Source organism: Chaetodon auriga, chromosome 18 (genome assembly GCF_051107435.1).
Source record: "Chaetodon auriga isolate fChaAug3 chromosome 18, fChaAug3.hap1, whole genome shotgun sequence".
Taxonomy (NCBI): Eukaryota; Metazoa; Chordata; class Actinopteri; order Chaetodontiformes; family Chaetodontidae; genus Chaetodon; species Chaetodon auriga.
In genome coordinates this window covers 5,832,933-5,854,193 of record NC_135091.1, presented here as the reverse complement: position 1 = coordinate 5,854,193, position 21,261 = coordinate 5,832,933, and the positions used below count along the sequence as shown (strand labels likewise).

Below are 21,261 nucleotides of genomic sequence, written 5' to 3'. Positions count from 1 at the left end.
CCTACAGACTAAATCCAAAACAGCAATTTCTTACTCCTATTCAGAATAGTTGTTTCCTTCAGGGTTTAATGAAGTATCCCATTATTTTTATTATGTATAATTCATTACGAGAAAAGCATCCTGTGCCCGATTAGTCGTCTTTTCCATATTCTCCAGTGTTTCCTCTGTTATATACCCGATTGTAAACAGCAAATATTCGCTCCCAAAAGCCGAACTGTGTATTTACGCTACATGTGATCCAGCTCACATTCAGGTACTGCGTGCATACCTTCGCATTCTACCTATCCAGACCATGAAAATGTACTCTCAGCACAAGAGTTGGGGTGTGTGTGTGTACATGTTCGGGCTTGTGTGTGTTTGTGTGTGTCTTGCATGCAGTAACAGTAATGTAAGCTCTGGCTCTCCATTAGTCATGGCTGAGAGATCAAAGCACTTCTCTGTCCCTCTTCTTCCTTCTTTTTTCCCCCCTCTGCCTCTTTCATTATCATGTCCACACACACCTGAAATCTTGCCCCTTTCCTTCTTTTATATCTTAATTTATTCATTTTTCCTTCCCTCCCTCTTTTATCCCCTGTTCTTGTCCTTGTTTTGCACTTTTTTCTTTTTAGTTCCTTTTCCATTTGTTTACTTTTGTCTTGGTAACATTCATCATCTTTGATTTTTTACCCTTTATTTTATAATACTTTTCCTCTCTGTTCTTTTTTGTTTTTTTCCTCCTGTGCACCAGTTCAGTTATTTGCCATTTGTTCTGCGAACATTTTACCCTTTTCTTTTCAACTCATCCCCTTTTTTCTCTTATTTCTCTATTTTTCTTTTCCTTTGGCAAGAAAGAGGTAAAGGGCAGAGGAAGAAAGGGATAAAAAGACAGTGAAGGGAGGCAAAGAAACAAAGAAAGAAGGGGTTGAAGGTGGAGAGTGAATGTGAGGAGGAGTTAAGTCCCCTGAATGCCTTTCTTAGAATATCATTTAGCGAATGCAAAGTGGTTCTGCTTTGATCTTACAGAAAGGTGCTATGCAGATTACTGCACCTTTTCGTGTGTCACCAAACATGTTTTTTAATTCATGTGTGCCATCTGAATTATTCGGAAGCATTTAAAGTGAGGGCATGTAAGTCACAGATGTGTGTGTGTGTGTGTGTGTGTGTGTGTGTGTGTGTGCGCGTGCGTGCATGCGTGTGTGTAGGCTTTAGGTCCAGACGTCCCAGTAAAGGAAGCAGCTCAAGGTGCCCTTCAGAAGAGTCACAGGCTGCTAAACCAAGCTAAACAACTCCAAAATGATGTCAAAGGTAAGCATATGTATATATGTGTGGTGCATATGTGTGTTTGTTGTGCGTGTGTGTGACTTGCTGTATGGATTACAGTGATGACATAAAGGATATCATGTACAGTATAAACAGCATTCTGTCTACAGTCATTGTCACTTTTCATCTGCCTCTCTGACTCACTGTCAGTCACCCTTTCCCATTAGGGAGGCGAGGGAAGTGTTTTTATTAGTAGGCAGCCTTGACTTCAACCACCCTCATCATCATTTTGTGTGTGTGTGTGTGTGTGTGTGTGTGTGTGTGTGTGTGTGTGTGTGTGTGTGTGTGTGTGCGTGCGTGCGTGCGTGTAGAGAATGCAGATAGTGTGGCCCGGCTGAAGGGCAGGGTTAAAGAAGCAAGAGACGATACCAAAGACCTGCTGAAAGCTGTCAACGGAACCATGGCAACGCTCAACGCTATCCCCAATGGTATGACTGCACAGTAGACAGTGTGTGTGTGTGTGTGTGTGTGTGTGTGTGCGTGTGTGCGTGTGTGCGTGTGCAGCATGCGTGTGTGCACATGGCAGAGATAAAGAGAGAGTGGATCAATATCACTGTGCCAATAAAGGTCAGCTGCTCTGGTAAACTCAACTTGACACATGTCAGTACTCACAGACATACACGCACACACACACACACACACACACACACACACACACACAGAAATGCACTGCAGTGATACCGAGGCTGTTGAACCACAGTGAAACACACGGATGTGTTTGGGTCAACACGCTGGAAACTGTTAAATGTAGCTTCTCTAAAATGTAAAAGGATGAAGCAGAGCTAGCACAACATGTTAAATTTGAATTCAGATGCCTTTGAGTGAGGTTAAAATATCACAATACTGGGACATGAAGCAGTGAGATTGCTGGAGAGTAAATGATCTTTTAACAGACTGACCTGCTCCGAAAAAGCTCGACATTTACAGCCAGAAATCCACAGAATTCTGTGATACGAGGCAGAGGCAGAGGCAGTGCTTTGTAGCCAATAAAGACGAGGTTTTACTGAGATGAGGTGACTCTGTCTATAGGAGTCAGCAGGATAATCTTATTTATCGTGCATATGATCCATGCAAAAAAGTCTAGTGTGCATAGATCAGATGTACAGCAGAAGATGTCCCATACCTACATACTGATATCATGAGGTAGAAACTATGTGCTGATCAGCGTAGTGTGAAAACTTTCAAATTTAGAAACTTAAAGTACGAATTTTGCTCCAACAACAATTTGTTCTAAATATTTCCAGTTGTGAGAAAGTCCACAATTTCTGTTGTGCACTGGGGAAGTATTTAGAGTTCAGAGAAATGCTGACTTAGAATAATTATGTAGCGTTGGCCTGTGGTGCAGCTAAGATCTGTGTGTGTGATGCAATGAAAGTTCACAGAAGTTTAGAATTAAAGTCTGGCTCTACTGCTGCGTCAGTGCCGCTTCCTGCCTCCAAATCTGACCCAGGATCTGTTTTCAAGTCTCATTTCCTGCTGTTAACCAAACACAAACACAACAAATAGAAAGTATTCACTCATACTTGTCAGAACACAAAGTCTGATATGAGAGTCAGCTCAGGTTAAAGGTGTCTCACAGCAAACTGGAAGTGCTGGAACAAGTACTCAGTGGTACTATGTCAAAGTTCTCTGTTAGGTAACAGGTAAGTTCTGTGTTCAGAATCTGTACCAGCATCAAAATATACTTAAAGTACCAAAAGTAAAAGTACTCATTGTGCAGAATGACCCATTTCATGTGTATTTTGTTGCAGCTGGTAAAGGTGAAGCTAATTTTAGCTACTTTATATACTGATGGTTGTATTGATTATTTAATAATTGATCACAATGTATTTGTTTATTCATATTTTATACTAATAGTCTGAATCTGACAAGTAACTGGCAACCTATGCTGTCAAATAAATGCAGTGCAGTAAAAGGTGTAAGTGTAGTGGAGTAGAAGTATAATGTAGCATAAAAGGAATCACCCAGAATAAAATACCTCAAATGTACTTCAGTAAATGTGCTTTCTTACATTCCACCACTGCAAACTGGTGTCACACTGATCAAATCCTCCACAAACAAGCACAACCAAGCAAACAATATATATAATAGCAACATAATACATCACAAAACCCATCTGCTAGCCCACACTTAATAACTTGTATTTGTTTTGCTTGTCTGTTACTCACATTCATCAACAGACACAGCAGCGATGCTAACAGCCACGAAGGCTGTAGCAGCAGACGCTAACGCCACGGCCATAGACGTCCTGGAGCGCCTTGGAGACCTGAACCTGCAACTGCATGGCCTACAGAGGAACTACAGCGAGCTGGAGGACACTGTCAACACAGCCAACCAGATGATCCAGGACCCCGAGAAAAACAGTAACGACCTATGCTACTGGCTAGCTACGTAGAAACACAGTCTAGTAATAGTAGTAATAAGTAAAAGCAGCAGGAGCATTTTGTATCTCGCTAATTCCAATTAGAAAGTGCTTTTTGTGACAAAATCGGTCTTGACTTTTACCTCCTGAACACACTAGTTTCATAAACAAAGTCATAACAAACCCTTTTATACTCTAAAAATATAGTTGCTTTATCTTGAGGTGTGAGTTTTTGCAGGTATGACGTTATTGTCTCAGAGCTGGTGAATTCAGCCGAAGCCTGATATTTTTCTCCCTGTCTCTCCTTTTTTTCACCCCCACAGCCATCAGTATGTATATTTCACTTACCTCAATAATTAGCACTTATTATTACAAGTGGTGCACCAATAGTATGTTGTAATTAACCAAGTCATGTGACCTCTTTGCCAGCACACATTTCTAGACATTTGTAGCTTTTTGCTTATTAAATCACACGCGGGAATGTTTTAAATCACCACTTCCTGCTGTTTTAGGCTCAATCAATAGCATCTGTGTGAAAATGAGCTGATTTCAACAACAGTATTGGAGCACCACCCAGTAGCTCTGTAACCATCTTTAACAGTAGACAGTAGTTGCTTCTAATACTGCCTCCTCTCTGCTCTGCTCTGCTTGAGCGTGAGAGCTCTGCACATCGCAAAGCATGGGACTCTTTATGTTTCATTCTCAGTTTCAAGCCTGTGCGGTATATGATAGTAAACAGCACAGAAAAGGTCCTCTTTGAATGCTGAGCTGCGCTAATTTTTCTCCATCTTTCTCGCTCTTCCTCCATAATTCTCCTCCTCCTTCGAGTAATATCGGTGATTTCCTCAGCTGCCATTACTTCTCATTATTTCCTCACACTTACATGCTAGCTCTCCATGCTCTCTCAGCTATAATACACTGCTTACTGTTAATGATAGCAACTGCTGCACTGTTCTGTATCACTGCTGTACTTTATCTCTCTCCTCAGTCCACGCCGCAGGAGCTAAAGTGAAGGATTTAGAGGATGAGGCGGACAGGCTGTTGGAGAAGCTGCAGCCAATCAAAAAGCTGCAGGACAATTTGAGGCGCAACATCTCACAAATCAAGGAACTGATCAACCAAGCCAGGAAACAAGCGAACTCAGTAAGTTTTCAAGGCGCTGACATGCTCGACAGTACGGCATATGGCAATACGTATTGGTCATAAATGAATGTAATTTGTACACAATGATAGTAAATACAAACTAAAATAATAACTCTTCGTGTGGATGCTTTCTTCGTTTCTACTCTTCTTCCTCTTTCCAGATCAAAGTATCGGTGTCATCAGGTGGCGACTGCCTCCGTAGTTACCGCCCCGACATCAGGAAAGGGAGGTACAACACCATCACCCTTCACGTTAAAACCACCACACCTGATAACCTGCTCTTCTACCTGGGATCGGCCAAATACGTAAGCATACTGGTCACTTTCCTGGTTTATCTTAACCTCAAGTACAACCAGAACTGCAATTTTGACTGTAAGTGTGGCTGTAATCTTAAACCACAAATCACCTTTTTGTCATCAGATCTGCCCAAAATATCAACTTTCAGTGGTTGGTCCTCACAGATATAGTTAACCCCATTACCGAAACAGTTTTCTTAACTCTTCAGCTAAAGGTCTCATTCAGAATAGATTTTTTTTTTTCCAATAATGCATTGCTTTGTATTAACACTCATTAAGTCTGTTTGGGTAACTAATATGTCTTTATGAAGCTGAGGAAACATGGTGAAACTTTGCCTATATGGGGCTCTGGTGCTATTGCTGACAAAACAGAAAAGCCAGTCGACAGTTTCACGTTTTTTTTAAATCTTTCATATTAAAGCATTAATCATATTTAATACAGTGTTGCGGTGCGCTATATTCTGTAGCATTTATCATACTTGAAAATGCCTGCATTACACACACGCGCGTGCACGCTCACACATAGCCTGCACACCCTCCCAGAGTGATTTATCTAATAGGAGAATAATTAATACTTCTTGACACATACTCACTAACACCCCTGTAAACGTAGCACACCGCTGTTTTAAGGTACCACTGATAATCCCTGAGTGTGCGCGCTGTATGTGTAGACATGTGTTTATGGATTTGCCTGTGTGTGTGTGTGTGTGTGTGTGTGTGTCCTGAAGAGCAGCAGCAGCAATTAACAACACGTTTATGTTGCTATCTGCTTTAGCCTGATTTCCCCTGAGAAATCACTGCTTTGCTTCATCTGACTGGGAAGTCTTGAATGCGCATGCATGTGCGTGTGTTTTTGCATCTGTCACTAATATTCTCTAATAGTGAAGATTTCAGTATGAATAGTAATGCTCTGTGTGTGTGTGTGTGTGTGTGTGTGTGTGTGTGTGTGTGTGTGTGTACGTGTGTGTGTGTGTGTGTGTGTGTCTAACATTTCACTAATAGTGTGTAATGCTAGTCGAATAATAACGATGCTGCCCTGTGATCTGTGCTAATGAATAATCGCCATTACCCTGGAGAGACTAGAAAGATAAGTGTGTGTACTCGTGTGTGTGTATGTGTGTGTCATTTGTGTCTTCAAATGTGACTCCCTAATAATCTCTAATTGTGCATAATACTATATGAATAATAATGCTGCATCTGTGAGTGTCTGCGCGCTTGTGTGTGTGTGTGTGTGTGTGTGTACTCCAGATGAGAGCATATGCTCAGAATTCTCTTATTAATTTTTTTGGCTCATACATAAGTAATAAGGCCATTAATCAAAATACAGCAAGATCCTGTGAAAATCCACTTATAGAGACAGATGGAGAAAACTTGAGCTTTGTACCCTCAGAATAGACCAGAGCTGGGTGTGAAGATGCTCCACTGTTCACTCGTTCACTATTCCCTGCATGATAAATACTCTATAAGGTTCTCTGGAGTAAGTAATAAATTGGGATTTTGGACACTTATTAATCATCATCATTTCACATCATCGCCAACAGTGTTGCGTAACTGCTGCATTCAGTCGTCTCAGCAACAAAGGCGAAGGATTGCGTCGTGGAGTTTTCAGCAGAAAGTGGTGTCAGTGCTGCTTTTTAGTGCAGAAATCTGATGGAAATTATGTCTTAAGGTCATTTTTTGGGAGTCGGAATCAGTGGATTTACTCCTGATGACCAGAGGTGTATCTGACGACCTCTGGCTGAGATTTGCACGGTCTGATCAGTATGCATGTTTTGCCTGTATTAAAACCTGAGCTATTTTATTTTCTATCAGATTACAGTGCAGCCAGTCACAGTCATGCACGTTAATGTTAGAGTGAAAGGCCTGCAGATAACCAAGTGAAGCTTTGGTTGTGGGTATAATCCACTGCTGACAAAGCTAATTTCACCAGATAGTGGCGCAAACTCTTTCGTCACAAGCCAAAAACTGTTGCCCCCGTCGACACATCAACACTGCAAACAGAGTTCCTGTATGTCGCCCTGGAAGGAGTTTCCCCAAAGCTCCGTTTTCAGTGACTGTGAACTGTGTGTGTTTGGACAGAAGGCCAAACACGTGAGTAAGTGCAGGCCAGCCATTGAAAAAGTAAAAAGTAATCTTATTTAAAATTAGATTGTGTCCTGAATACAGGAAGACAAATGCAACTAACACAGAGCAGCTTTTCTTCATTTCTCTGTCTGCCCTCAGTTTATTGTCTTTTCTTGACATGATGACTAATCACAGCCAATATTGTGCACGGTGTCATATTTCAAAAACAGTTTCTGTAGGGTTTATGCGGCATGTGTCTTTTTGTGTGTCTCAGGTTGATTTCCTGGCCTTAGAGATGCGTAAGGGGAAGGTGAATTTCCTCTGGGACGTGGGTTCAGGTGTGGGGAGGGTCGAATATCCCCATCACACCATCCATGATGGGAACTGGCACAGAATAGAGGCGTCACGGTAAGAAGTCTGCACACACATGCATACATGGAGTGTTTCTCATACAAGACTTACAGAACCAACACTGATCGACAGACAGTGTATGTACACAGACCTGCCGACAGTTGAACTTACAATGTTAGAGAAGTACAAATACACTGACATGCAAGCGTATAGCACATGCCGTTTTTCTTTGGCTTTCTATCACTTCATTTTCCAGCCTGAGCTTGAGATGGAAGCAGAAACGCTGAGACACATTGAGATGAACATGAGAAATTGAGTTACGTTTTATAAATCTGAAAAAAGACAGAAATCAAATTTTATTGGACACGTTGCGCACTTTCTACTGCTGTGTCATTATGTCGTGGACGTGAAGCACTGATTTCCAATATCGCGTATTTCATAAAAGGACTGATCTGTTCACCTTACCCTCACTATAACCTAATCTAAGCAACAACAAGCAACAGTAACAGCAACAATAAACCAGCCTAACAACCACAAGACATGATTTCATTCATGCTGTGGTGGAAACATGTTGTTCCACTTGGGAAATCAAGAGTTTGCAGCCTTGACAGCCTGTGGCACATCGTTGCATAGACACAGTGTCATGCAGAAGATCCAGTTTTTCTCTGTCAAACCCCAAGTGATGCTCTATGCAGACCGTCCAACACAAGACCCATCCACACCAAGCAGGCGCCCCACCTGCTCTGTGCATTACCAGCCGAGAGATTTCCCAAACGTGTTCTCCAATTGGATCACACAGGCTGTAAGTCTTAAAAATGTTCCCCTACACGACGCAGAAATGCTGCTCCTGCTTTGAAAACAAACCCCAAGGTTGGAGATTAATTTCACCGTACAGCTCAGAGGTTCCACTGCTACAAACTGGCTCCACTACGTCTTCCTATCATTCATCTTTAACACCAAGAGTTCATAAAAACTGATTCCAAGCGCCTCTAACATCTTTCGTCATTGGAAATGTCTTCCCGGAGATACAGAAAGGCAAACAAAATAACATCAAACCGGCTCTCCCCTCCTGCTTCTCTCTGTCTCCAGTAATGGTTTGAATGGCACCGTATCAGTATATCCTCTGGAAGGCTCTATGGCTGGTATGATGCCGACCCCGGCCAGTGCCAACTCGCCCACGGCCTACACCATCCTGGACGTCGACCAGAACGCCTACCTGTTTGTAGGAGGAATACTCGGCACTGTCAAGGTATCTGTCTGTCTCTTTGTGTGTCTGTTTATCAAGAACCTGTCTGTCTTCTTGTCTTTTTTTTTTTTTTTTAAATGTTCTCCTTCTATCTTTTAGAAAGCAGATGCAGTGAGAACATCAACGTTCACGGGCTGCATGGGTGAGACCTTCTTGGACGGTAAACCTATTGGACTGTGGAACTACAGGGACAGACAGGGAGACTGTAAAGGATGTGTGGTCAGGTATGAAAGCACTCCAAGTTTTCATATTTTTCATTTGTTTCTCATGATTCTTTTAATATTCAAGAAGCCGATGGACTATTTCCTGTCTTGTTTTTTTAGCCCCCAGCGCTCAGATGGTGAGGGGACAGTTCATCTGGACGGCGAAGGCTACGCCGCCGTGGGACGACCCACCAGGTGGAACCCCAACATTTCCACCGTGACCTTTAACTTCCGCACGTTCTCCTCCGAGGCCCTGCTCATGTATTTGGCCACTGAAGATATGGTATGTTTGCAACAAAGAAAGAATGACAAACTTTGCTCTGCTTGCGTACTAAATATTTTAGCTTGTAGCTGCCAGGTGCCATCCTCACTCACACTGATGTAGATTCAATAATGATGCTCCATCCGCTGTGTGAGAAGCTACCACAGGTCCGTCATCCCAGCAGCTGTCAGACTGTTTACCTGCAGCATCATTTAACGTAGCACTGTGTTGATGTTGTTTCACATCACAACATCACAAATCTACTGTTTGCACCACCCCATTATTTATGTCATCATACGATAATATCCATTACATCTGTGCATCTTATCATGTGCAATATTATAGATTATATATATTATTATATACTGTGCAGTAACCCAGAAACACTGTATTTTTTTATGTACATAGCCTTCTATGGTTGTATCTTGTATCTTTTTTTTATTGTCTTTTTTGTTCCACTTGTTCTGTTTTCTGCCTCCTCTTTTTATTCTGCGGTTGTAACAACAGAATTTCCCCGGCGTGGGATCAATAAAGTCTTATCTTAATAAGATAATAATCAAGATGCACAGAGGCCAAGGCTTTATTTGTCATCTGACTGTGCAAAGAGGTGATATCACTATTTCACAAGGTTAAGACACTGTGAACTGATTGTGTCCAAATGCCCAGAATGCACTGCTGTGATGTGAAGTCCAGTTTTAATCCTGAGTTGATGATTATCATATTTTAACCACAGTTTAGAAACCGACTCAGCCTGAGGGGTAGTGACCCAACTCAACCTCTCACAGATCTTTATGTTTTATCTGTTTTCAAACCAAGTTTTTCATCATATTGCTGCAATCATTGGATTGTTATTGGATTTGAAATGTCAGTACGTCACGAGGCTTTCTCCCCGGCTGTCTCTGCAGAAGGACTTTATGTCCCTGGAGCTGTCAGAGGGCAAGGTGAAGGTGAACTTTGACCTCGGGTCAGGGGTTGGCAGCGCCATATCAGCTAACCGCCACAATGATGGACGCTGGAAGTCCCTCACCATGTCGAGGAACAAGAAACAAGGTAGACCACAGCAGTCTCGTATCACACTAAACTAAGCCACACTACATTTGGAAAGACTGGACAAGAATAGTTTGGATGATGTTGAGAGAAAACAGATTTCAGTTTCAAACTGTATTATCTCTGTGTGCCTGTCTGCTCTGTTGTTATTTATGTCTCTTTAACTGTCTACAAAGCCACGGTGAGCGTAGTGGACATCGACAGCGGTGCTGAGGAGAAGGTAGTCGCCACATCTCAGGGTTCAGCCACTGGTCTGAACCTCAGAGAAAACCAGAAGATCTATTTTGGAGGGCTGCCGAGCATTGGAAACTACAGGTACACACACAGCTGTGACACGTTCATGGGCACACTCAGACACGTACATGTACTGTGCATGTATCTGTTGTAAATGATGTGTGACGCAGATTTGATTACAGTCATCTGTTTTGTGTTCAAAGTGCAGCCATGACCTTTACTTTTCCCTCTGATTCGTATGTAATGACATTTTAACAGTTAAATACTTATTTTGACACTTGGTAGCTGTAAAATTAAGCCGCTCAGGCTGTTTCTCAGATTCATTTGTTTACCAAACACAATCAGCCTTTTCACAGCCAATTAAAACGATTTTCACTCCTCCTAGTCTGTCATTAAAGCATCCGTGTGCCAGAAGGTTGAGGAGGAAAAACTTGACTAGCTAACATGAGTCATATGTTGAAACTGTCTGTGAAGTGTGCCTAATGCTTTTAATTTGTTCTGTCTTAACAGCATGAGAGCCAGGTAAATAAAGAAACAAATAAATCTCATAATCACACATGTAGTACGTTTTGTCCTGTGCTGCCCTTGTGTGCATGAGGCTAGCCGTGCTGATGATGCTGCGTAGCCCACAGTGATTGTTTGTTCGTATCTTGGCCGGCCCCTGAAGGCTCCCGCTCCTCCACACGGCGGCTGGAAATCACTTCCTCTTTCCTTCGCTAATCTGAATTTGACGTTTGTCTGTTCAGCAGCATTTCAGTGTGATTTCTCATGTTTATGTCTGTGCCTCACAGGCATTATCGCCATAATCATATTCAAATTGTATCTTAGCTGCGGACTCCGCCAATTATTTGTAGCACTGCGAGCGACAGTTTTTGCTGAGCTACAAACATAAAGCCCTAAATCACTGAAAACAGTTACAAAGGTGCATTACACTGCTAATAACATGTTCAGTGTGATCACAGCCCAAGATTATTAGGAGTATTTTTCCTCTCCTCTTGAACTATACTGCAACCTGGACAACGTATTCCATTCCATTAAAATCAATTATGCTACAAACTGATTATCAAAATAAGGCCAGACTTATGAATTTGGACAATATGGACAAACGGCATATTCAAATTATCCTTGTTTGTGACGTCCAGACGTCACTCTGCTTCTGGATACATGATGCAATAGCTTCACTGCTGCAGTAATTCAGCTTTTTTTTTAATTATATTACTCCGCTGAGAGACAGGAAATTCCAATGAGTTTGAAGTTTCTTCTGCTGTACAGACTGTTTACTGAAACCTTTTTGATTTCCATGCAGGCCAGAGATCACTCTGAAGCGGTATGCTGGATGTCTTCGGGAGATTGAAGTATCCCGGACTCCGTATAATCTCCTCAGCAGTTCAGATTATACTGGGGTCACGAAAGGATGTAATGTAGAGGTAAGAGTGTCCATTAACTCTTAAAAACATACACATGGTCTGCGTGCATTCATACACTTACTGAAGATACTCTGTAAAATGAATTTAAAGGACAGGTTTATAAGATTTAGAGGGTTTTGTAAGCACAGTGTGGCAGTAATGGAATATTCATAAGTACATTTTCATTAGTGTGTCATCGCATGAAAAAAAAAAAAAAAATCTGTTTTCGCTACCTTAGAATGAGCTCTTTGTTTCTCCAGAGGGAGTGGGTCCTCTTTCACGTAGTCCGCCATGTTTCTGCAGCAGCCCTTTAGCTCGTGCATAGATTTTCAGTTCTCGCCTTCCACAGCTTTGTGTAACAGCAGCAGACAGCGAGGCGGGTGGGACGGTCACCCAGCTGGAGGTGGTTTTGTGCCACATAGTGACGCAGAAAAGGACCACTGACAAGGCGTTTTAGGATCAGGAGCAGTGTTTTCTGGAGGAGAAGATGACTCTCTTTGGTGTGAACTTTTGGCTTTGCAGATGCACCAAAAGCTATGTACCACACAAGGAAAGAGAAGAACTCCAAAAGCAGAATATGGCCTCTATAATGGATCAGTAAAGCATCTAACATGTATGGAACGTTAACCACCCGCAGTGTTTGCAGCATGCAGACAGTATATTAAAACCTCTCTGTATAATAAGCATTATAACGGTGTACTCACAGTATTACATACCGCTTTTCAGTGATTTATCGTGTGCATGTGTGTGCTGAAACATGTCAGAATGTCACCGAGGAGATGGCGAGTGAATATGTAGATGGAAAATAAATCCAGGACAGACTGTGAACAGCTTGTGATGTGTACAACATAACGACGTCTTACTTTACCCTGCTCACTCACCCTCGCTCGAGTGTGTCTCTTTTATTTTCATTTGTCATTCGCTGTTTTCTTTTATGCAGGAAATTAAAGTGGCTTGCTGTAAAGTGTAAAATAGAAAGATAGAGGAGGTGAAGGACAGACAGTGAAGGTCAGAAATGTAGCTACCGTTTGGATTGTCCTATGGCTTTTTCATCCTCCGCACAGCTTCTTATTAATCAATACAACACACACACGCAGACCCTTCCTCAATCATCTATGCAAAGTGTCAATCATGCACATCCTCTAAGTTACATAAACACACACGCACACACGTATTGAATATAACCTGGAGTTTTAAGGTCACACAAGCATTCACTGTGATTCTCCACACTAGCGCCATTCATTCATACAAACATGCAGTAAGGCTCGCAGTGTATATACAGACTGTATGAAAGATTAGAAAGGCCCAGGGTTGAGTGTGTGTACAGTGAAGGTCTTCCTGTTCCTCTTATCTGTCTTTTTTCTTCCTTCACCAACCACTCTGCCGTGCTGCAAGGATGAGAGTGAGTGTGTGTGCATGCGTGAGTGTCTCCACTGTGCAGCCGCAGTCAAAGTAACGAGAAGCGGGTGATGGCGCATTTGACGTGAAACAGCGAGCGTCTAAAAGTTGAGAGGAAAGCCTCGACTTCACAGAAACCTCAGAGGGAACTCAGTCTGGTCACATTATGTGGATGAACCAAACTTTTCCACCTGACTGCGATTTGTAAAGATTTAGGGCTGAAACACACGTAAACTGCAGCTGTTCCGTGTCTGTCTCACAGCACCTGTACACGGTCAGCTTCTCCAAGCCGGGGTACGTGGAGCTGGGTGGCCTGTCGCTGGCGGTCGGCACAGAGATCAGCCTGTCCTTCAGCACGCTGGCGGACACTGGGACCATATTACTGGCAGTAGGTGGAGCTTCGCCAGTCAGCCAGCAGGTTCGGTTTCATCTGTTTTTTTCATTTAAGCTGTGACTCATTTCCCTGTGGTTGAGGAAGCTTCCAGTGAACTATGGGATTTGGTACTAATTGTTCAATCCTTCATTCTTTATATGTAGTATGTTTAGTTTCATACCTGCCTGTAAACACCTGTTTGGAATTGTTTGAATTCTGTCTTTATTGACGTTTAACAGAGCGCCCCAGCTTTTTTGGAATCAGGGTTGTAGACTGTGGTCCCTTATTGAAATACACAAAGGAAACAGGAGGAGCTACACAGCTGCAAATAATTAACAGAGATAAAAAGTTAGATAAGACACCAGGAAGATTTCAGAAAACAAATAACTCTGCGAGGTCATTTTCTTTCTCTTTGTGAGGTTTAATTGACAGCTGTACTCCAAAGTCACAATGTACACACACATTGCTTTGTTTCCTGCTCAGAAAAGTTGACTGCTGAAGCCGTGTGATAGGACCAGTGTGTACTGTTATCATGTGGTGTGAAATCAGCTGTAGTTGTAGAAAACCCCTCTAACAGAAAGTGGAATCATAAGCTTTCTTTAAGAAATGATCAGTAAACTGAGCAACAGTAAACTCTCCTGAAAATCTTTCCTGCACAGGCCCAGAACACGAACATCTTGAACTCCAAGAGGAGACGCAGGCAATCCGGAGAGGTAGGTCCAACACGTGGACACACTCACACACACCCCAAACCTGCACCGCTTTGCTTAAGTGAAAGACGTTTCCATAAGTGCATATTAATGAGATTTGCATTTGTTGGCTACTGGGCTAATTGGATTGTATTTTATGGCCATTGATGCATCGTATAGTAGCTACCAGCTGACCACTCAGACACACACACACACACACACACACACACACACACACACACGTGCACACAAGCACCTTTTCTCTAAGTGAATGAAGTTTCCATGAGTGCATATTAATAAGATTTGAATTTGTTGGCAACTGTGCTGATTAGATTGTCTTATGGCTAAAAACACACACGCACACACACGCACACACAGTGGTGTTTTCATCAGTTCTGGGGACATTACATAGACTTTTAGTCATTTCATGGAGACTTACCATAACCATAACCCAAGTTTTGTAACAATTTATGTTATAAGGACTTGCATGTTGTCCCCATAAGCAAGGCAAATCCCCTCAATATGACTAGATTTATGTCCCCACAACACAACACCGCACACACACACACACATGCATGAGGTCCCTGTGCTGATGCTCTCCTCTTTAATCCTAATTACTGATAAATAAATAAATCCATTATTTAATCTCTGTTGGATACACCGTGTACTTGGTGTCTTAAGTATTGCATCTGCACATGCATCCATATTTGCAGACCGACGTGTGTGTGTGTGTGTGTGTGTGTGTGTGTGTGTGTGTTATGTCTGCGTTCATGTGTGTGTGTGCCTGTTTGTGTGTGTGCATGCGTCTTTTAGCGTCATGTGTATCTGTGTGTGAGAGAGAGAGAGGACAGAGGGTTACCTCTAGCTTATCCATCATCGCTGGTTGTTGGGTGCATAAATCTATTTTTGCTAACTATGCTGGCTGGCAGGGCGTGTGTGTGCGTGTGAGCGTGTGCGTGTGTGTGTGTGTGTGTGTGTGTGTGGATAAAGGTTAAGCGAGGTTAAAAACACCATCAACGCAACTTGGCCCTGACTAATGGATGTTTTAGAGAGGGACGGAGAGACAGGGGGAGAGCGAAGGGGACAGGAGACAAAGGATGGAGGGATAGCGGAGGGAGAGTTAGAGGTGAAAGGAAGGATGGAGGGGAAAAGAGAGAGAAGAGAAATGACACGAGGTGGGAGGATAGCAGAGGAGACGAGAGGACAGAGAGCGGAAAAATGAAATGATGGGGAGAGTTGATAGTCGACAGAACGAGAGAATGATCACAGAGAGCAGAGATGAAAAGGAAAGGAGGAAGAGGCTTGGAGCAGAATAAGAGAAGCTGAGATGAAAGAGAGTATAGTGAGAGCGAGAAGGACAGATGAAGCCAAAAGGAGAGAGCGAGAAAAATGTTGGGCTTGACCATTCACATAAGATATTCACCACAGAAGCGTTTGGTGTCGTAGAAAGATGATCAGCGAAGTGGAGCGACGGCACCTTCTGCACCGACAACAGCTTCTGATGAATTCCTCATCATGTAAAATGGGATGTAAAGACTAATGAAGTCTCCATTCCTCAGAAAAAGCACCTGTGGTTATACCTATACTTGATTTTGTTTTTTCTTTGGCTTATTTTTTATGTATTTCTGTGCCCCCGTGAAGCACTTTGAATTCCCTTGTGTCTGAAATCCGACTCGCCTCGCCTTACTGCCTCATCCCGGAGTTAAATTTGATTTGTTTAAATGACAACCACTGCCATTTGAGAGCAGAACACACATCTGTGCAAGACTACAGCTCTCCACAAAGGTTAATCTTTCCATAATGTTGGCTAATCTCAGCAGCCAGCCACTTGATATTGTTAATGGGGCTGCAGCTCACAATTGCTGATTATTTACTCACTTGATAGAGTAACTGGTCCATGAAATCAGACAATAAAGTCATAAGGTTGTGAAAAATGTGCACGACCAGTTGACAACCAGATGTCCAAAATCCAAAGACATTCAATTTGACATTTGAAAAACCGATTTTGATTTTACTTCTTATCAATTCATTGAATGACCAGCCTCCCTCTAACGGTTGCTGGCAGCCTAAAGCAGCAGTCGTCATGAGATCATGAATGGTGTTGCTGACACAGGCTGTGTGTGCTGTGTCAAATTGAAAGCCGCAATTGCAAAACAAAAGTATGGATAAAACATAAATACACTTCTGTTAGCTGCAAGGGGTGTTGTCGTAAAACAGCTCTAGATTAGATTAGGTTCATAAATATTCACCGAACAAGAAGAACTGCACACAAAAAGCCAAAGTGTGATCAGACATGTAGAAACTTCAAAAGACTTAAACTGTCGAGGGCGGTGTGTGTTTGTGTGTTTTCAGTGTGTCACGTGATTTTCTCGTGGACGTGGGTTGGTGCGTGCGCAGGTCTCTGCACGCTCTGCTGCGTGTTTGGTTTCATGCTTGTACGTCTGCACGTCCGTGTCTGTATACGTGTGTACCTTTTCCTTCAGTATATAAATTCATGTGCACGTGTGACTTATTCTACCTTTGTCTGTACGTGCGACGTGTGTCTGCGCCTGTGCACCTGTGTGTGTGTGTGCGTGCGTGCCTTTGTATCTGCGTGCGTGTGTGAGAAGGCGCAGCGAGAGGCATGTTGTAGCTACATCTCAGTTCAATTTGTCCCCGACCTCAAATTGAAATTCCATTTTCAGGTGGTAAATTGTCTCCCACTTCGCCCTCTGGCACACAGTGAATTAAAATTCAAATTAGCCTGACCCTGCACCGCTGCTCTCTAGCACCTCTCTGTCTGTCTCTCTCTTTCTCTCTCTCGCCATCTCTATCTCGCTCGCTGTTTTGCTCTCTGCCCTCTCATCTCTTCCCCCTATTATCCTCTCCTCTCTGTGCCTCTCATCTCTTGTTATCCTTTCCTCTCCACTCCTCTCCTACCTCTCTTATTTCCCTCCAATTTCTCTCCCTGTACCCCCACGTCCCCCCTTTTCCCCTTTGACTTTCCTCCGCTCTTTAATCCCCAGTCTCGCCTCCCTCCTGTTTGTCTTTTCTCCTCCCTTCAGTTCTTATCTGTCTGTTTTCTCCCCTCGTCCTTCCTTTCTCCTCCTCCCCTCCTCCGACAAACAGAATCGCACCATGCAGGAGGTGCACAAGTTTAATCCAAGTTGAGCACATAGTATTCATAGTGTGATAATATGGGACGGGAAAATCTATTATTTAGGTCAGTTTTTGCGACTGTTGCCACCTGCTGCAGATCCAGAAGAATTCCAGTCATATCAACGCTGTGTTTGATTGTTCTGCTCTTATTTAATCATGGTTTTCTGTTCCTCACAAGGTCCACTTACCAGCTCAACATTTATTCCACATTAAAGATGGCTGAGAGCTCATAGAATATTATTTGATTTTCTTCGTCCGAGCAGAGTCAAGGATGAACTTTCACACTCAGCTCTCACACTCAGCTCTCACACTCAGCTCTCAGGGTGTTTTTAAAGTTCCACTTTATTTCTAGGAAGTGATATTAAATCAGATTCCTGTTGAAAATTTTTCAGTCATGATTTCTGTAATTGCAGTATTGTTTAATTCTGACCTCATGAGATATTTTGTGTTGCTGGTTTTATGTCATTAGTCTGTAACATGCTGTTTTTGCTGCGCATCATGGCCGAGAGAAAAAGAGAAAAGTCCTTTTTTTTTTTTAATCTCAGCAATGTTTTCTTGGTTCAGTCCAGGTTATATTCTAAAAAATACACCCACACTTACATGGGGCTTTGAAGTTGTCTGCAGATGTTTGTATCAGCTTGTGCTCAACATCACAATGTTTGCTCGGTCCCTTCATTTCCCCCTGGCTTCCAGTTGCGTATAAAATATAGGTGGTATACGCTGCGTAGAGTAGTGGAGGTTGGTACAGCAGTGAAATTCAGAGCCCTTCTCTCGTGCATCAACCCGGACTTTATCTTCTCCATTTCATCTCCTCTCCCCGGCTCTGTGACCTGAGAGTCATTTGGATGTTCAGATTTCCACAGCTAATAAAGTTTATCTCCAACTCCTGCAGCCCTACCTCTCAGTCATGCTGAACAAAGGCTCTCTGGAGGTCCTGGTGTTTACCGGCAGCCACAGTCCGCGTCGCGTCATCAGACGACCCGAGCAAGGCGTGCTGAACGACGGGAGAGAGCACTCGCTGCGTATAGAAAGGCTGCCCGGCAGGTCGGTGTTCGTGTGTGTGCTCAGCTTGTGCATGTTAAGCTTTTACTCTGCGTAATCAACCGGATGCTTTTTGCTTGTCTTTGTTTCAGATCTTTTGCTGTTCAGGTGGACGAGGAGGCCAAGAGGGAGGCAGCGCTTCCCAACGACCAACCAGTGAACTTGCAGCGCATCTTCCTCGGTGGTATTCCTGCAGAAGTAGAGCAGACGTCCAACAGAGCCAACGTCCCGTTCCAGGGCTGCATATGGAACCTCATGGTCAACGCTGTGTACGTAACCTCTAATCTATACAGTAGATCTGTAAGTGGATTGGACTTGCTCTTAGTCTTCTGAGTCGAATGTACTGTATGTTCTGGGGACTTCGTCAGGCATTGGTCCTTTTGAAGTACCAGTATTGCGACAGAGTTGTTCTAAAAGCCCATAACACTTAAAGTCCTGTGATAAAGTAAGTGTAGTGTTGCAGTGGGAATTTCAAATGACACATTAATATTCACCCCTCTTTCCTCCTTCTCCCGGCTGAAAATGACATCCAGTGCTAAACTCTAGTGACTGTGCGACTCCTGGCCACTTCCTCTAGTGAAGATCTCGCTCTGTATTTAACACTCAAGCTTCAAACTGGGCAGCTTCACCTCACCGTACTAATATTTGCCCAATAATGTTCTCTGGCAGTGGACGACAGGCCTAATTTTGACCTCCTACGCTGTTGGGGTAAAGCGTAGTTAATGTGATTGCAGGAGGTCATGATGACGGTGTTGATGATGATGATGATAAAGCCAGCGTCTCTTTCTGCTTGAACAGCAGTAATAGAGCTGTCCAACATCATAAACATGCTCATAACTCAAATTACAGCCCTCGCTCATCTTTGTGTGTTTATGTTTGTGTCTGTCTGTCGCTCACCTCATTTCACCCGTGTCACCCCACCAGTCTGGCTCTGACATACATCTGTTTGTCTGTCTGTCAGTGAGACCTCATCAGAACCTATTAAATACATATTGTTTTGTTCATTTCTCTCAACTCCCGCTACCTTTTTCTAGCACTTACTGTACACTTATTAAGGAGCTTTCATATCCAAGGCAAAATCTAAACAGTGATGCAAAGATGCAAATTTTTGCTTGAGGTGGCTCAAACTTACGACCCCGATTCCAAAGATTCCAAAATTTCCAAAAAGTGCTGCAGCGTCGAGGCTGAGCACAACTCCACACGTGTTTTTCACGATGGAATATTAAATTAACTGCTTTGTCATCCGTCTCTCAGGCTCTCAGATTTCTCCCAGCCCGTCTCCTTCGAGAACGCCGAAATCGGCCAGTGCCCCAACCTCGCCCCACCACCACCTCCTCCGCCTCTTCCAACGGATGAGGAGGAGCCCGAGAAGGAAAAGAAGGAGTCGAAGCCAGTCAGCCCTCCACTGACCTCGACCCCCGTTTCTCCACTTCCAGGTCCTCCTGCTGTAAGTAGCTCGTACTAACCTGGGAACACACACCTTGAACCGCATAACTTTCATCATTAATATTTCTCAGCACAAAGTGTTGTGGTATTAAAAATACATGAAATATGTGTCTAAGTAAGGGATATTCACATTACACCCCAGGGTCTTTATTTACAGTATTATAATGGCCATTACTTTCGCTTAGGCAGCCTGTTTTACAGTACAGTTAAAAAACAAAGCACACACAATTACAGAGGTGCACACATGTCCTACACCACATTTCCTTTTATTTTCTTACATTTACTGTCTCACACACACACACGCAAACACACACACCGATCTCTCTGATGAAATGCAGCCATGGCCTCGCCGTGTTAGCTTAGCGCTTCATCACATAGCAGTTGTACAGCCCATTAACTCTTCTTTATAGTCCCTTTAGCCTTGAGCCACTAAACTGCACCTCTGGCAGCCTGTCATGCAGTGCGGAGCCACGGCGCCACGCTAGGCTAACTGTGCATGCCACTTATGCTTTATGAGCCCACAGGAGCCAAAACACTTTCAGCTAACATTTAGCTACTATGCTAGGAGGCCGGTAGGCAGTGAGTCATTCCTATGTTTAGCATTGGCGAGATATATTTCACATACTTAATATATTAGCCTATAAGCTTTACAGCAGCATAGTTTATCAGCTACCCAGTTACCTGCTAAACTACACCTCTAAAAGGACATTGATCATGAAGCACGGAGCCAAAGAGCTATGCCAGCTTAGCTATAACTCAGTGGTTTGTTGCTTTATGGGCTGTAAGTTCATCTGCTCCATGATATACAGTAGAGTACAGGCTGTGAGAAGCCATAGCTGTTTGAGAACCCGTCTACATTTTAACAGACCCTCTGCAGCAATCATCTTTATGACCCATGTTTGGTTTGTTGGGTATTTTGTTGACTCTTAGAACTGCTTTCCATTATGGCCACAGCAAATTACAATATACAAGCATGTGTCTCACCAGAATTCAGGGGGAAATTGAAGTCTTTGGAGGACATGACCTTTACTCCACCAGCATCAGTGTTTACAGATTATAGAGAGCGAAAGTGTCTGAGTTTGCTTCTGTTCCACCGGCTTCTCCTCCAAAGAGTGTTTTTGTATAGAGTGTGTCTGCCTGTGGCCTTTATGATAGGCTGAGACATGACTCAGGCTTATTCTCATGAAGTGGTTGCCATGTTTGTGTTTTAATGGTTGCATGTCATGTAGGAGGAAAGGCGAGATTTTACTCAATTGGCACATT

At 43.1% G+C, this 21,261-nt stretch overlaps 1 protein-coding gene across 1 annotated transcript in view; it reads left to right on the top strand.

Annotated features, from left to right (window-relative positions):
* The window catches only part of lama2 (laminin, alpha 2), a 168,207-nt gene that overhangs the window by 136,825 nt on the left and 10,121 nt on the right, over positions 1–21,261 (top strand). Inside the window, exons 45-61 of the mRNA XM_076756486.1 lie at positions 1,182–1,284; positions 1,611–1,727; positions 3,480–3,662; positions 4,650–4,804; positions 4,966–5,109; positions 7,439–7,572; positions 8,605–8,764; positions 8,861–8,985; positions 9,085–9,247; positions 10,132–10,276; positions 10,450–10,588; positions 11,814–11,934; positions 13,574–13,729; positions 14,344–14,397; positions 18,404–18,555; positions 18,645–18,821; positions 19,807–19,999. Coding sequence (XP_076612601.1) covers positions 1,182–1,284; positions 1,611–1,727; positions 3,480–3,662; positions 4,650–4,804; positions 4,966–5,109; positions 7,439–7,572; positions 8,605–8,764; positions 8,861–8,985; positions 9,085–9,247; positions 10,132–10,276; positions 10,450–10,588; positions 11,814–11,934; positions 13,574–13,729; positions 14,344–14,397; positions 18,404–18,555; positions 18,645–18,821; positions 19,807–19,999 — 2,421 coding nt within the window. The remainder of the gene's footprint in view (positions 1–1,181; positions 1,285–1,610; positions 1,728–3,479; positions 3,663–4,649; positions 4,805–4,965; positions 5,110–7,438; positions 7,573–8,604; positions 8,765–8,860; positions 8,986–9,084; positions 9,248–10,131; positions 10,277–10,449; positions 10,589–11,813; positions 11,935–13,573; positions 13,730–14,343; positions 14,398–18,403; positions 18,556–18,644; positions 18,822–19,806; positions 20,000–21,261) is intronic.